Source organism: Myzus persicae, unplaced genomic scaffold, assembly GCF_001856785.1.
Source record: "Myzus persicae strain clone G006 unplaced genomic scaffold, MPER_G0061.0, whole genome shotgun sequence".
NCBI lineage: Eukaryota > Metazoa > Arthropoda > Insecta > Hemiptera > Aphididae > Myzus > Myzus persicae.
This window is the reverse complement of record NW_019101032.1, coordinates 1-18,383: the sequence shown is the minus strand read 5'-3', so window position 1 is coordinate 18,383 and position 18,383 is coordinate 1. Positions and strand designations below refer to the sequence as shown.

Here is an 18,383-nt window from a genome sequence, read left to right as displayed (position 1 = left end):
CTACTCCAAAATTCATAATTGCCATGGTTTGATTGTTCTCTGGCTTCAAATGTTTGTTGTTGAGTAATCTTAGTGAACCTGAAAAGATCTGCTGGGTTCTTAGAAACAGGTAACCAAATTTCTGAATTTTCAGTATCTGGTACTCTAAAAAAATAAAAATAAAAAAATTATAATCACTATTTGATAGATCCTAGAATATATAAAAAAAATACAAAATATTTATTGTATATAATGTGGAAGCTTTTTTTTTTTTAAACGTTTTTATAGTCTATTAAAAAGAGAACGGCACAGGGAACAAAGTCACGCCCATGCGCAGTAGGTAGCCGCCTGTACCGATCTCATTCTGGACAGACTATAGGGTTTACACTAGAATCTGTTTAGGAACTCTTATCAGATTCCATTAATATTCATAATAATGATTGATTAGAGAGTCAAATAATAAAAATCAGATAATTACCCAGTTTTAATAAAGGTTGCCCAAATGTTAACCATAGTTTTGATCATCTTTCTATCTTCATCATTGTCGTAAACGGTGAAACCGTCCACTTTTAAAACATAATTTGTTTCATCGCCATGAGTTGGGCCTAATTGTTTATTAGTTACGATGAATTAAAAAATTTATAATGCACATACAAACGTAGGTATTTAAAATATGTTATTTACTTGATCCTCGGGAATATGATTTTGGATCGAAAAAAGCTGTGTAAGAATAATTACCGCTATACCCAAATTCGTAGAAATATACAGGTGCGGTATTCTTTGCAGCAATGTGCTGAGCTGCCTTACTTGTACCATATAAAAATGATCTATCTGAAATCATCTGAAGAATGTTGATATTACCTATTAATGTTATTATTAAATGCAGTAAAAAACTCGTACAATTGCATTTTATTGCAATTATGCATTAAAAAATTTGAAACATATGTTTAAATACAAATATTTTTCGAAAATATGACTTTAAATTTTTCAAAGTACAATAAAGTGTATACATTGTCACATTTTTGACGTTATTACATATTGTTGTTATTTATGTTTATAGTTCAGTGATGTGTTTGAATATTATATCAATTATAAAGTGTGATTCACTTAAAACGCTCACTCCCGTTTTCCGAAAAATTAAATATAAAATAATTTAAAACTATTTTTCAAATATTAGGTGCATATGTACTATAAACTTACTTGTGCAAGATTACTTTTGGTTTCTTTTGATATTGGTTTGTCACCAAAGTAAAACTGTTTTATATCTTGGGCAGTTTTGAATCTCAGACTCTCGTTTGAAATCGTGTGATTATAATCAACAAGAAGTGGTAAATATGCGTTCCAATTATTGTTAAGTTCATATAAGCCATTATTTAACTCAATATATGTTGCTAAAATAAGACCTTCATCTTGGGCAGTACTAATCAGTACTGGGATGTCATGTGGAATGAGTTTTTCTGGAATATCGGGTAAGAATTTTTCGTATCCAGCTACTTCAACAGTTGGACCAAACGGTGCAAAAGGAACGTGTTTCCATGACTTTTTACATTATAAAAAATACAACTAAAGAATAAATACATTTATAATATAATAATCAATAAAATATTTACCATGAAGTTCAGAAATGATTTTGCTATGGCATTTGCTGGTCTAGAACGAAGACATTCAACGATATCTACTGAATTATTTGTTGGGCATCCTAGCAGGGTTGCAATATACTTTGTTTTTTGAGCAACGTTTTCAGCAGTCGACCAATGACAAAAAGCACTTCCGCTTTGAAGAATTGCTCGGTTAAATAATCCTTAAAATGTAAAAATATTTTGTACCATATATTTATATATATAACCTAAAAATTTATATTAATATGTACTCTAACATTTCAAAAATAATCATAAGTTTCCCCTAAATGAAAATAACAAAAAACACAGGCCATTTTGTCAAAATTACACGTTAAAATATTCTAAATCTCTCTCAGATATCGGAACCAATGAAGCAGTACGTGATTTGATGAACATGATGCATTGACTGTGTTGCATATATGTGAGACCAGGTTAGATTTGGCCAATATTAATGGTAACTTAATCTTATTTATATTTTCAAGTAATTACTTGAATTATACGGTTCAACTAAATAAATTACTGGGAAAGATACAATTTTCAGTGCTTCATAGTGTACATATTAAATTGGTCTAATCTAACAACTTTTTGACAAAATATAAATTATGACAAACAATTTAACAAACCTATTTCACTAATAATAAATGCAAAAATACTACGCAATTAAAATTGCTCTGTCCACATTGTATGCGTATTGATTATGACGGAGAATAATTTATTTTTAGTTGTTTCAAATAACATTGTAGATGGGAACATTTACTCATACCTTTAGACATTGGTGAAACTAAATGGTTATGAACAGAACTTGCTCCAGCAGACATGCCGGTGATGGTGACGCTGTTGGGGTCACCACCAAATGCCACGATGTTTTGTTGTATCCATTTCAATGCAGCTACTTGGTCTTTCAATCCGTTATTTCCAGGCAAAATACCATCGCCGGTGGAAGCAAATCCTAATACGCCCAAGCGGTAATTTATCGATACGTAAACGAAATCGTTGTTGTCCAAAAGATAGTGTGGACCATATAATATGCCTTCGCCAAAATGGTATCCACCTCCATGTATGTGCACTACTACGTTCATTAAATCACCTGGAGTCTTCTCTTGTTGAAGCTGTTTAATAAATATAATTATGTTTGTTGGTACACCTCAAGCTGTACTTGGAGTCAAGGGTATAATTAATATTATTAGGATATACAGGTTAGATTAATAATAATAGTCACCGCATTAGTGACACAATTGTGAACAAAGATCACATTATCGGGGTCTGTATCAATTCGTATGTGTATAACTGTAATACAAATAGTGGAAATTTGTGAGCATAGATTTCCAATGTATTATAAATGTATGTGGGTACCATCTAAACCATGCTAGATTCGTCAAAAACTGTCAAGGTTTTTTAAAAGTCAATAGATTTAATATAGATTCATAGAAGGTAATATTAAAAAACAAGCAGTTACCAAAATATAGAGGTTAAACCTTATGTGTATGAAAGCACAGGACTTTTTTATGGACCAATTTTGTTTCTACGCTATTTAACTTTTTTCCAATGTTTTTCACAGAATTGTTCCAAATACTTTCCTGAGTGTCACCAAGTTGCCTGATTTCAAATGATTGAAATCGATAAAATGAAATTTTTTATGTATAAATTGTATATCTATAATATATATATATTTTACAGCACGGCGACCTGTGGATTTCCATAGCGACATGAAACCATAACTTTTTGTCCGTCGAACCACGTGTTTCATCGGCGTGTAAATATGAATTGTTCCAAGAAGTAAAATTCTACATATTATTCTATATCTATCTAGGCATATAAAAATAAATCCCTATTTCCCTTAGTCGAGGCATCACGTTTATAGCGTATCCTTTAAAACACATCCATCTACATTCTGTGTATGATTTTGAACCGTTAATATATAATTTCTTAGTGCTCATTTCATAGTGAAATCAATTGCAAGATTAATGAAAAATTGTATAGTGATTTTTTTGATAAGTGTTTAATCATCACGATAGTGTAAGCAATCACGCTCAAAATTTTGAACAAATTTAAGTCACCCACTAGCTGCCGTGTATGGGTAATGGGTATAGATATACAGTTTGCATGTTTATTTTAATTAATAACTAATTTTCCGCTCAACCTTCTTAATGTTCATGGTTAATTATCAAAATAATGAACTTTAGAATCATTTTTTAAAAACAATATGTGTATAGAATCATGAGAATTATTTTTAAATATTATTATTATTTTTTTTTTTTTCAAAGGATTTTTCAAAATTAGAACTATAAGGGGGTAAAAGGGGGTTTTTTTATATGGCTATGTAATGCACGGGCAACGCCGTGACGGGACAGTTAGTACCATAAAACATTACATGTACACGAAATTTGTGGATTTAAATATGCGTTATTTAGACGTAACACCTGACTAATAATTTTTTTTTAAGTAGTTATAACTTATGATACAAGATCGTCTGACAATTATTCAAATCTATTGTCGAAATATGACATAAGTCGATCTATAAGTTTAAAAGTCTCAATCTAAACAGGTGTACAAAATTAATTATACATAAGTATATTTATTTAGATAAGAAGATACACCCGCATATAAAATTATTTATCTGTAAACAAACTAATATTTAATTACGTCATTGAAGTATGTAGAAAATAGTTACATCTAACAATAATGAATAAAGTAAAATTATGATATTCTTCTACACCCCTTCCCACCAAAAAAATCAAGACTTGTGATTGTAGTGAAATGTACATATTGTATTTGTAAATTACCTTAGGGGTGTAAACGTTGAGAAATAAACAATCTTCCTGACCAATAAATTTAGTATCAGATAAAATTGATCCAAAGTCTATTCCTAAACAGGCACTTCCAGGAACGGTGGCGTTCCATACTCCCAACCAAGGCTGTACTGGTTGCGGTTCCTGTAAAAATAATACTTTATATAATTTTAATTGTCTCTAAACATTAAGAAATGCTTCTTAACATACTTTAAATCGATTGTTTTGAATTGGAGGACTTGCATATGGTATGCCTAAGAATGAGTAAATTTTTCGACCATTATAGGTATATTCAAATCCACCTGCAATTTCACCAGAATGGACTTGCACTTTAGGCGTATTAGACGTCGAACATGTCATAAAGCATCCGATGAATAAACTGAAGTTTAGTAAAATTCCACCAATATTTTTCATTTTTAATTAAGACGAATGTTGATTTTAAAACTAAAGTTTATAAAGACTTCTGAAATGTGTAGATTTTAATTATAATAGTGTAGTATTGTATAATGTTTACTGAATTCATTCATGGACTCAATACATTCAAAATCTGAAAATAATAATTAGTTTGATTAGCTACCTAGCAGGTACAATTATTTATGATATAAAATATTTAAATATGTAAGACAGTAACACAGTGTATGTACACACTTCGTACAGCATCGCTGTATCTAACCAATCAGTGGTTACTGTATTATATTCAGTCAGATGATATTTGTATTTATATTGCACTAAATGCTTAACTGTTGACAGTGTTAAAATCGTAAACAAGTATCTATATTTTAAAACATAAATACATGTTACAAGTACTTATTAGGTAGTGATAAGTAAAACAAATAGATTTTATTTTATATTGTTCAAAATGCTTGAGCTATATTTTAGTTGGATATCTCAGAGTCACAATATTTATAATTTAGCATTGAAACATAAAAAATAAGTTATGCATGTGGGTACCACGCTGTATGTATGTTTCGAGTGGGTACCTATCTGTAATTATATTATGGAAGTGTTAAATTTCAGTTCAATATTATGTATCAATGAATGGGAAAACGATTCTGATTAGAGGTAGAATGGAGCGCATATAAACTCCGCCACAAGTACCCTTTTTTTACTGTAAACTCCGCCAGAAAAAAAAAACAGGTAAAATTAGGTTCATGTAAACTCCGCCAATGAAGAAAATCAAATAGTAGTATTAAAAAAAAATTATAATATAATACAATATCATATCATATCAATATTTAAATCATAGTATAAAAAATCATAATAAATAATCCAAAATCATATTTTTCATAATAATAATTAATAATTGTCCACATAATATAATAAAATATAATAAAAGATAAATAAATAATCGTTATAAATATTGTCATGTATGAAAACTATAATTATGTGATACAATTTGCAAATATTCTATGTCTTGTTTTTCTTTATTAGTATACCTATTCATAGCATCCTGTAATACTGTCATTTTTTTTTTTTGATTTCGAATTTTTTAGTTGATTTACTTGAGATATGCAATTTAGTTTAATATAAGTTTGGGTTTGAAATTCGATAAGAACTTTATTAAAAATGTGAACATTCGGATGACTTTTATAAAATGAATTTCTCAGATGACTATGAAAGGATTCACAGGCATTTGTTGTTCGATTTAAATTTGCCTTTTGATCAGCCCACAAATGAGGAGAAAATGCTGCTTCATTACTTATATAATTGTCAACAAGGTAATCTGAGAACTAAGTTACTCTAGGGTCGGATGGCATGATTGCTTCTTAAGTAAATGCAAATACATCGGGAACTTTTTCGGGAGATAAAAATAATAATCCAAAACATAGATGAAGCCACTTACTTATTTCTGATTCACTTTTATATTCAACACTCAGTCCAAAGTTTTGAATTGCCCTCCACCATGATTTTCTGATATGAAATCTACATCCTACTAGATTAACATCAGGCCATATTTTGTTGCATGCATTATGCATTGCTAATTCAAAATCGACGACTATTTCTGTTGGACTAAAAACTAAATTTAACTCTAAACATTTTTCACAGATTGATTTGAAACAATTAATGTAAGTCTCTTGTTTTTTATCTTTTGAAAGACAGAAGACAAGTGGTATATTATGTCCATTAAAATAGCCATGTAAAGTAAATAATTGATAAAAAAATTTAACACAATAATCAAACGTTCCATCCACATAAATTGTTTCTGAGATACATAAATATTTTAGATTTGTAATACAAACTATATATAATGATCTCACTATCGAAATCAGATAAAATTAAAAAACTTTCATCTCTGATCGTTTTTGGCGCCATCTGAATAAGCGAAGAAATAACTTCAGATCGCGAAGTTGGAACTGGTGGCATTAATTTTCTACGTGCATTTTACATGTTTCTCTTTACCAATGACATGTCATTTGAAGTTAAATTTGTAGAGTTTTTTATTGTACTACTACAACATTTTAATCCCATGTTTAATATTTTAGCTAAAAGAAAAAATATATCAATATCTTAGCTATAAGAGGTGTATGCCATCTACAAAAAATGACTATAAATGTGTCGTATGCAATCTCTGATAGCATACGACACGTGTACCTATTTTATTACAAATTAATTTTGAAATGTATTTATCTGGTTTATCACGAATATTTTCCACCGCTTTCCTCTTTACACAACTACTTATTTCTTGTCTTTTTAGTGTTTGGATTGAATTTGGAAGGCATGAAGTAATGTGAGTATCATTTGCAAAATGTGTTAAAGTAATATTATACTGCTCAGCTCCAACAGTTTTTATAAATGCATTACAATTTTTGTTATTGCACCTCCATTTTATTTCACCAGACGCGTATTTTATATTTTTATTATACTTATAATTTTTAAATACAACCAATAAATTGCCTCGTTGGCCAGTAATTAATTTTACATTATTACTTTCTTGCGACATATTTCGTTCGGACATCGGACATATACAAATATCAGAAGTATCGGAAATATCGAAAATATACACAAAGACACGCAGACTACGAATAATTATGTTCGTCAAAGTATACGTCTTTACATATACCTTACCTACTGCCGATATCATCATTGGAAATCCTGATTTCAGATAATATGAAGATAAAATTATTAATAATTTGAATCGATCTAACCTTGACAATATTTTATCAATTTTGACATATATCATCACACTAGATGTAAACGTATTTAATGTGAGAAGGCACGTGGCAATGTGAGCACTGTCGCACTGACCAGGTAAAAAAAAAAACTGGCGGAGTTTACCATAGACCTATCATTACCTTTTTATCTTGACCGATATTCTGGCGGAGTTTACAATCGCCCGTAGAATGTAGTCCTTTCTGAATATTTTATCTTCAAATAATTGAAAAAATAATTCTTGAACATGAATTTTCAATATTTTCAAATGGATAAAATAAATCAATTACACACACTCATCATTGTAAATTCAATATATCCTTTACTACTCAAAATTAAAATATAATACATTCATATGAAGAATGTAAACACTTATTAGAAATAAATATTTATATTTTTAATATTGGAATAAATACTTTTGCATAATATAATATAAAATCTTTAATAACGTCTTCTTTTTTATTAAAAAAAAAAGGTTTTTACCATCAACCATAATAAAATAAAATAATAAGTTGAAATTGACTAATATTTATTTATAGAGTATAGTACTTATAGTATATTATATCGAGTTTCAAGTAGAACAATTATTATTACAGTTAGGTACTCGTAAGTCACAATAGGCACCCTTATATATATTTTTATATCTTTCTGTTAAAATTAAATACTTACAATATTAATTAGATATGTCTGGCATGATGTTAAAAAATCTTTTTTCTTACGATTTAAAATGTATATGTCACCACTCACATCTAATGTAACTTGCCAAATGTTCACATTTTGACATTAACCATCAAGAATATTAATATTTATCTTGGATAATGTTGACACTTTAGAGTTTTACAATTAGTTTATGATTTACAGTTAAGTATATCTATATAACTGTCACATTAATAAGTACCTACTTTTTCTCAAACATATATGACCTAAATTTTCACTAAAATCATATTTTTTATTTTTTTTTTATTTAGCTTTTAGTAACAACTATTAAGCTCGACAATACTTCGCAATATTTTATATTATTTTATAGTTATTTTGATTATTCCACTCAATTATAATTAAATCTTTTCAAAATGACCGACCAATTTAAACCATAACACATATCACTTGGACTTCAGTAAATTCAATGTGATTGAGTAATCATTTATTCTCGTAGTTCTATATGACGGTGTCACCGTATTTGTGTGCTAATTACTCATTTAATAATATCATTAGTACAAGTACCTTAAGTGGCCCAAGGCCTAATATAACTAATTATTATTTTCAGATACTGTTTATTATGTATATATACACAACTATGAAATAAGTTCATTATGCGCAAACTATTAAAATTCAGAACTACATTTTCAAGAAATGTGATTATAATTTAGTTTCAAAATCATTCATCTCCATTAAAAATGAAATAAATGTGTGCAACTGCATTGCATTTGTTTTTATTTATCAGAAGATTTTCGACGTACTCGGGGTCTATACGCCTAAGTGCAAGTCCATTTGGGTGAAATTGCAGGTGGATTTGAATATAAATTAAATACAGTAGAACCTCGATTATCCGAGCTAATTAGAACCGCTCCTAGTTCGGATACACAAAAGTTCGGATATTGGAAATATAAAATAAAAAGTTTTTTTAATATTATTTTTTTTTAATTTTTTTAAAATTTTTTTTTTTATGAGCTTCCAGTAAAACTATTATAGCTCGACAGTTATATAAGTGCATGATATAGATACAATGACAGTGTGGTGTTACAATAGCTAGTATACATTTACAATGGTATAGATAAGGAAAATATATATATATATAATTATACATTGAGAAGAGTCTTGGTAATTTATATAATATTAATTAATGATATAGAGTAATGAAATAGAATCGTAAATTATAATGAGAGCGTAGTTAATTTGATAATGATAATATATAGCGAGTTGATTGGGGGATATGGAATTTGGATTATGGTGTAAATTGTTTCTGTAGAATAGTGGTGAGGAGAGAAATAAGTGGATTTATAAGAGCGGAGAGTTATTTGATAAACTTAGCCAACAAATTATCATTTGGGAAATTATTATGTGACAAACTATTTTTGGAATTGGTGATAGAGGCATTGGAAGCTTCGGGAAGATGAGGAGGAATTTGGAGAGGGGGGGAGCGTAGGAACAGTATTCGGATTTAAGTAATTTGATTTTTGTTGAATCGGCTGAGAACGTTTCTTATGTTTGAGAAGTTCATTATATTTAGTTGCTTTAAGGTTAGCTTGATTTTTGATAGTATTTTTGTATACGGGACAGCCCTTGTAGGAACCTGTGTGTGGTGCTGAGCATAATGCGCATTTCGCGGGAGTGGTAGGTGGTTTTGAGCATTCGAAGGAGAAGTGGTTATCTTCGCATTTGACGCAACAAGGGTTACGGTGACAAAAGTTACTTGTATAAAAGTAAGCCTGGCATGACTTGCTTTGAGGAGGGGCACGTTTTCTTTTTGGAAGTTCAATTTTAATTTTGGTGTGTAACATCGAGTCCAGATTGAGAATATCGCTATTATTGATTGCAGGTTTAAGATCGACACGAAAAAGAGGCAACGCATTTTTGTTGATACGGTGTAAAATGTTGGTGACCTGAATTATAATATTATGCTACATATTTTATGTATATTAATTATTTATTATTTTTATAGTTAAATATTTATTATTATTATTAATATTTTATTAGAATTACGTACATTACATTATCAGAAATACATTACATAGATTATTAAAAATACATTACACATTATTAGATATACAATACATTTATTTAATTTATTATATTTTTTGACAAAATTATCAATTTTAATTTGACGATGAGCTGCGACGCGCTTTTCCGCTGCCTTTCATGATAAATTCGATAAACCGGACAGCCGATCTACCGGATACGAGTTTTCATGTTCGGATAACAGAATGTTCGGTTACGCTAATTATTAGTGTTGGCCAACGATATCGATAATTCGATACGATATCGATATCGTAGGTATTTTCCGAATAATTTCGATATCGTTATCTAAAAATGATTATAGAAAATATTGCGGTATCGGCTCGAAACAATAAAGTTGACGGATATTCACTTTTATTACTTTTATCTATAATAAATTATAGTATATTATTGTGATCTATTTCAAAGAAATAGTTCAACACACTAAACAATTTAATCTAAATTCAGTGCCGGTTGTTAACTCACGGTGAGACCTCGTAATGATTTTATTTCGTTATTAATTGATAATTTTATAATTTTATCAGCAGGCCCGGCAATGCTTTGCTATTGCTAGATTTCAGTAAATTTATGTATGTTTAGGAATATGTGAAAAGTTTGATATGAATTATATCAGATATATTTTAATTTGATTAATTTTTTTAGTATGATTTTATACACAAGTGTGGAATATATTTGTTACGTCATGATGTATGATTTTTATTTTTTGTCAATTATATCAATTTGTCTTTAGCATTAAATATTTCTGGATACACCACTTTAAGTGTTTCGCTTCTAGGGCCATCACAAATAGATTTTGTTTGCATGTGACACGTGACAGAGCTACGTACAAAAAACTAAATTATATAAAATGTAACTTGTTGTAATTATATAAAAATTTTAATCGGTATCGATATCGGTATTTTTCCGATATCGCGATACGATATCAGAAAAATAAATAAGATATCGATTATTAAAATTATACCGCTGGCCAACACTGCTAATTATAATTCGGATAATAGAGGGTTCGTATAACGGAGATTCGGATAATCGAGGTTTTACTGTAGTCTAAAAATGTAATTATTATTCTTAGGCATACCATACACAAGTTCTCCAGTTCAAAACAATTAATTTCGTGTATGTTATGAGTATTTTTTATATTTTTAGACATTTGAAATTAAAAATATATTGAATATCATTGTTTACGAAAAAAAATTCTAAGCGGAGACAGTTTGTCAACCCAGGATATTTTTTATTATAGTTATATATATTGTCATTATTGTTTTATTCACTACTTTTTACTGTATTTAAATTAAATAATTCATTCATTAACAACAAATATTGGGCAAATAACTGTTTTAATTGTATTCATTTTTTTTAAAATGAAGTGAATATAATATTTTGTGAAAAATATAACAAGTAATGTGTTACATATTGATGATAATAATAATTATAATAATGTAAGTAGGTATACAATATCTCCTATTTTCAAAACAATTTAACAAATTTTACAATTTGAAAAAAAAAAAACATTGTAAATCAATTATATATATCAATAACACATAAAATATAACACTAATTATGAAAACAACTATGTTTTACTATATTTCTACATATTTTGCTTAATAATAAAATGTTTACAAAATATAAACAATACAAAGTTTAATAAAAAAAATGTATTATATTTGAATGTAAGAAACGTTCTTTTGTTCGAACCTAGACTTATAACATGAATAAGTAAACGTAAACATTGTCATCCATATTTTATTTCTTTTTCATTTTACGTCCTCTTCTAGATCTAGTTGTATGCTAATTATCCCTAGCTTTTGTTTTAATATTCTCATTTTCAGTTTTAGTTAATATATTGTTCTCATCTTTGAATTCATTCAACCCATCATAGTCCTCAATTTTCTTAATAAATTCAGTGTTTCAATACACCAATCTGCCATTTTCGTTTTTAATAATTGAAGATCTTGAAAAATCGGTTTTTTTTACAATGACTGCTGGTAACCATTTATTTTTAAATATGTCTTGTACAAGAACTTTTTCACCTGCACCAAATTTTTTTCTTCTTTTTTAATTTTTTTAATGTTCGATACTAAAAAAAAGTTTCAATTTAAACTTTAAAGATATATTTTATAAGCTGTTCATGCTATTAGTTAGAAATATGTCACGGAATTACAAAACATGCATTTTAAAATTTAAAGGAAAATAAATTTAAAAACTAAAAAGTTACCCACTTACCTTTCCAGTCACTTAAAGGTTAAATCGACAATAATTTTTCATAAGAATTCAAAGTTAAAAATGTTACAACATTGGATATTTAGTCAATTTCTCATGTAGTGATTTTCTTATTTTGTTGTAGTTCAAAAATAAATTACTGTAGACACTTGAAATTTAGGGTCGAAAAGCATGAACATTTAATACAAGACTCTTGATAGGTATATTGTTACATTAGCACTTGAAAAACATTAAAAATAAATTTGTACAATTTTTTTTATAAGCATTTAAAGTTCAAATTTTGGCAACATTTATCAAATTGAAAAATGATTTTGTTGTTAAAAACTTATAAAGTTTTCAATTTGTATACCTAAGGATTAAAAATTTAAAGCAATTTTCCACTTAGGCAGATTTTTCCGTAACTAAAAATTCTAAAAAATGTATAATGACAGTTTTTTTGTACAGAATTTTAAGTTAAAATTTGGACAAGATTACACACTAACACAAAGAATAAAGATTTTTGTCATTTTGTTGTAATTCGGTGTCAAAAAAAAAACCAATTTTACATAAGTATTAAGTATGTTTAACATTTTTACAGTATCACTGATAATTTAAGAATAATATTAATTCACTTACCGGTTAACGTATTGATAATAAGTAATAACATTATAAAATATCCTAGATTGAAGTACCGTCTTGAATGGCAATTTGGTATCCAATTGGCAATTATCATAGTAGTGTAACAAGTTGTCAAAGTTGTCATCACTCTCATGTTAAGTGTCTGTAATAGGTATATCCATATAAAGCGCCCGCTGAAAGACTAGTTATTCTGACAATTCAGAGACTGCCCAGATCGTAACACTAAGTTCAAATTTTGACAACATTTATTAAATTCAAAATTTCCAAACTGTTTTGTAGTTGAAAATGTATACATAAAATGTACATCTTTTAGAGATAACGATTGAAAATTGAAATCAACGTTAAGCAGTTGTTCTGTAACCAAACAATTTAAATATATTACACATAAGCACAGTTCTGCTTATAGTTATTTAAAGTTCAAATTTTGACGAGAGTAAATATTTAAGGTTTTCTATTTTGTTTTAATTCAAAAAAACGAAGAATCGCAGATATTTGAAATTTACACCAAATGTTTATTTTACCATGTCCTATACTTTTTTCAGCTTTTGTAATATTTTGAATTGATCATTCGCTGAATAAGTATTTTTTAATTTCTATTTCTGTTTTTCGTCACCATCAACACAATCAACAGTGTTTGCAGATTCGATGGTCAGACCCTTGTGAATCGGTGCAGTACCTATACTTTTAGGTAGATACAATGTATTATTTATACAACAACAATAAAAACAATAGTTATTATTATTATTTTAGATTCTGGATTTTACAATGATTGGTAAGGTACCAAAAACTGTTTTTATCGACATTTCATATGCCTTAAGTTACCCTTAAAACCAAAATCGATGTTTTCGAAAATAGGTTTTGCGTAAAAACTTTTGTTTTTAATTAATTTTTTGTTTGTTTTCCCTGTCACTTTTAAAAATTATTTTGAATTTTGAATTTTGATTATCCGAATGCACTAACTAGATTCATTTTCCTACCAGAAAAGTTTCTGTTGAAGAAAATCGGAAGCACTTCAACTGCTCATAACCGTGATGACAGACACAAAAAAATGAATAAACAAAAAAAAAATTTAAAAACACACATCATTGTAAAATCAATATATTCATCGCTTTGCTCAGAATCTAAAACACACATCAACTTAAAATACATTTATTACTTCCGTTGGAATCTAAAACCAAAATGTTCAATATACGGTAGTAAAAACAATTTATTTTTATAAAATGATTGTGACTTTTAAATTTTAATATTTCATATAAATATTAAAATATATATTTAAACTATTATTGTGTATGTACATACTATTATGTTTCAATATTTATAATTCAGTTTTTATGTCTTCTGGCACATTAAATTCGAAAAATTCTGTTAATGGTAAGCTACTCCAAAATTCATAATTGCCATGGTTTGATTGTTCTCTGGCTTCAAATGTTTGTTGTTGAGTAATCTTAGTGAACCTGAAAAGATCTGCTGGATTCTTAGAAACAGGCAACCAAATTTCTGAATTTTCAGTATCTGGTACTCTATAAAAGTAAAAAAAAAAATATAATCACTATTTAATATATCCTAGAATGTATAAAAAAATATAAAATATTTATTGTTTAAGATTTGAGACCTATATTTTTTTAATACGTATTAATTATAGTCTGTTTTTGTTAATTATACCCAGTTTTAATAAAGGTTGCCCAAATATTAACCATAGTTTTGATCATCTTTCTATCTTCTTCATTGTCGTAAACGTAGAAACCATCCATTTTTAATACATAGCTGGTTTCATCGCCATGAGTCGGGCCTAATTGTTTATTAGTTATAATGAATTAAACAAATTCTATACACATAAAAAAGTATTTATTTAAAATATGTTATTTACTTGATCCTCGGGAATATGATTTTGGATCGAAAAAACCTGTGGAAGAGTAATTACCACCGTAGCCAAACTCATAAAAATATACAGGTGCCGTATTCTTTGCAGCAATGTGCTGAGCTGCCTTACTCGCAGCATATCCAAATGTTCTATCTGAAATCATCTGAAGAATGTTGATATTATCTATTAATATTATCATTAAATTCAGTAAAAAAACTCGTGCAATGGTATTGGAGTGCAACCATACATTAAAAAATTAGAGAAATATGTATAAAAAAAAATATTTTTCGAAAATGTGACTTTCAAGTTTTCAAAATATAAAACAATATATGCAGCAAAGAACTATGTATTAACAATTATTTTTCGAAAATGTGACTTAATATTTAATTGAGCTCTTTCACTGCTCGAAACCGTGATGACAAACACCAATAAAAATACAAAAATAAATATAGAAACACTCATCATTGTAAAATCAATATTTTCATCACCCAGCTCAGAATCTAAAAGAAAGTGAGCATGTTTGGTGAATCACTCTGTGTATATTCTCCTTCTGTTATTTTTTGTTTGCAATTTTTTTTCATTGGCCACAATACGTAACAATGGTAAAAAAATACGACCATAAGAAACATTTTTATTCGAATCAATTACATACACTATGATAAGTAACTACCTATACCAATATTCTTAAACCTCACAAATTCGTAACAATAAGTAGAGAGTAATAAGTTGTATTACCGCATATAAATGCATTTTGTGTAACTTGTTTCATAAATGTATTCATAGTTACATAATTCATATTATATACTTCCAAAGCTACGTTTCACAATCATAAAAAAAAATGCACTTTCCTAAAAATTCACAGCCCTATTGATTATACTTTAACAGTAATTAAATTAGACAGGCATTATACATTGATTTAAATTTTAAACCTTAAAAATTTTTTTAAACTATTTTTAAAATATTAGGTACATATAGTATAAACTTACTTTTGAAAGATTGCTTTTGGTTTCTTTTGATATTGGTTTGTCACCAAAGTAAAACTGTTTTATATCATGGGCAGTTCTGGATCTCAGATTTTCGTTTGAAATCGTATAATTATAATCAAGAAGATGTGGTAAATATTCATTCCAATTATTGTTAAGTTCATTAAAGCCATTTTCTAGGCCAATATATGTTGCAAAAACAAGACCCTCAGCTTGAGCAGTACTGATCAGAACAGGAATGTCATGTGGAACGAGTTTTTCTGGAATATCAGGTAAAAACTTCTCGTATCCAGCTACTTCAACAGTTGGACCGAATGGTGTAAAAGGACTGAGTTTCCATGGCTTTATACATTATGAATAAAATACAATTTAAGAATGAGTAAATTCACAATTTAATAACCTACGAAATATTTACCATGTAGTTTATTAATGAATTTGCAATATCCTTTGCTGGTCTAGAACGAAGGCATTCAACGATTTCTACTGAATTATTCGTTGGACATCCCAGCAAGCTTGCAATATACTTTGTTTTTTGAGAAACGTTTTCAGTATACGACCAATGACAAAAAGCACTTCCACTTTGAAGAATTGCTCTGTTAAATAAACCTTAAAATGTAAAAATGTTTTTATACTTCATAGTTATAACTCAAAAGTGTATATTATTTATGTGCAGCTTAACATTTTAAAAATAATCATAATTTTCCCCAAAATTAAAATAATGAAAAACACAAACAATGTTGTAACCATTTAAATTTAAAATATTCGAAAATTCTCTCAAATAATAGAACTAACGAAGCAGTTCGTGATTTGATGAACGTGTACTGGCTGTTTTACGGACATGTTAGACCAGATTAGGTTAGTTATAGGACCAGTAGGATAATAATACATAATCTTCATATTATTATTTCACTAGTTTTAATACGAATGGCAGTTTAAACTTGCCTATATTTTCAGGTAATAAGACGTAGAATAATATTACGATCCAACCAAGTAAATTATTGAAAAAAGATACATTTTTCAGTGACTTGTAGAATACATATTAAAAGCATTAAATTGATCTATCTAACCACTCCTAATGACCGATAAATTATCACGAACAATTTAACAAACCTAGGTACTTATTTTAACTAATAACATACTACACAATTTTAATCGCTTTAGCCGCTTCATATATTCATGTGTGTATGGATTACGACAAATCATAATTTTTTTTAGTAGTTTCAAATAACATTGTAGATGAACGCATTTACTCATACCTTTGGACATTGGTGAAATCAATTGATAGTGAACAGAACTTGCTCCAGCTGACATGCCGGTGATAGTGACGCTGTTGGGGTCACCCCCAAATGCCGCGATGTTTTGTTGTATCCATTTCAATGCTGCTACTTGGTCTTTCAATCCGTTATTTCCAGGCAAAACACTATCGCCGGTGGAAGCAAATCCTAATACTCCCAAACGGTAATTTATCGATACGTAAACGAAATCCTTGCTGTCCAAAAGATAGTGCGGACCATAGTAAATGCCTTCGCCACCAATGAACGCACCTCCATGTATGTGCACTACTACGTTCATTAAATCACCTGGCGTATTCTCTTGTGGAAGCTGTTTAACATAAGAAATTGATATCAGTTATGCTAAAATAGGCAGCTCATTCTATTATTTTCATCTGCCTTGAATCGTAAAAGACTATCAAGTATTATTTGGTAAATAGACTTTTAGGTTTCAAAACATAAGCTTAGAGCACTTTATATTCCTACGGTGTCAGTTCATCCTTCCTTCCATAACTTACAGTTTCATATAGTTATAACCTCGGTTTTGTTGAAAGTCAATTCATACTTGCTAATTTTAACACATATCAACATAATATTATGGTTTAATATAGATTAATAGAAGCCAATATTAAAAAATAAGTAGGTAGATACCAAAAATAAAGGTTTCTAAATAATTATTTTTATAATGAACAATATGGAATTATGGTTTATGAGTTGTATTAAAATGCATTTGGATACCAGGAATTCAGTAGGGAGAGCTTTATTAATTGTTTTTACTTAAAATATAGCTGTTAGTTGTTAACTGTAAAAAAAATAAGCAAACGCTTGTACTCGAAGAGAAATGTACATATCGTACATGTAAATTACCGTAGGTGTATAAACGTTGAGAAATAAACAATCTTCCTGACCAATAATTTTAAAATCAGATCCAAAATCTATTCCTAAACAGGCACTTCCAGGAACGGTGGCGTTCCACACTCCCAACCAAGGCTGTACGGGTTGTGGTTCCTGTAAAAATAATACTCAATATAATTTTAATTCAATTGTCTATAAATTTAATAAATGTTTCTTAACAGTTAACATACTTTAAATCGATTATTTTGAACTGGAGGACTTGCATATGGTATGCCTAAGAATGAGTAAATTTTTCGACCATTATAGGT

At 28.5% G+C, this 18,383-nt stretch overlaps 2 protein-coding genes across 2 annotated transcripts; both read right to left on the bottom strand.

The window, feature by feature from the left end:
* Positions 1-22: 22 nt before the first annotated feature.
* LOC111027423 (esterase FE4) lies at positions 23-4,801 on the bottom strand (the record flags this gene model as incomplete). Its single annotated transcript, XM_022305796.1, has 8 exons — positions 4,598-4,801; positions 4,382-4,531; positions 2,362-2,707; positions 1,590-1,780; positions 1,180-1,518; positions 664-820; positions 458-584; positions 23-144 (listed from the first exon to the last, which is right to left on the bottom strand). Coding segments are annotated over exons 1-8 (1,636 nt in total), but the record flags the coding sequence as incomplete, so codon positions are not given.
* A 9,604-nt stretch (positions 4,802-14,405) lies between these two features.
* Positions 14,406-17,536, bottom strand: LOC111027424 (esterase FE4-like). Its single transcript, XM_022305797.1, has 6 exons — positions 17,206-17,536; positions 16,365-16,555; positions 15,953-16,291; positions 14,973-15,129; positions 14,768-14,894; positions 14,406-14,625 (listed from the first exon to the last, which is right to left on the bottom strand). Exons 1-6 carry the CDS (start codon positions 17,519-17,521, stop codon positions 14,421-14,423), a joined length of 1,335 nt encoding a protein of 444 aa, XP_022161489.1. The 5' UTR covers positions 17,522-17,536; the 3' UTR covers positions 14,406-14,420.
* Between the last annotated feature and the right edge of the window lie 847 nt (positions 17,537-18,383).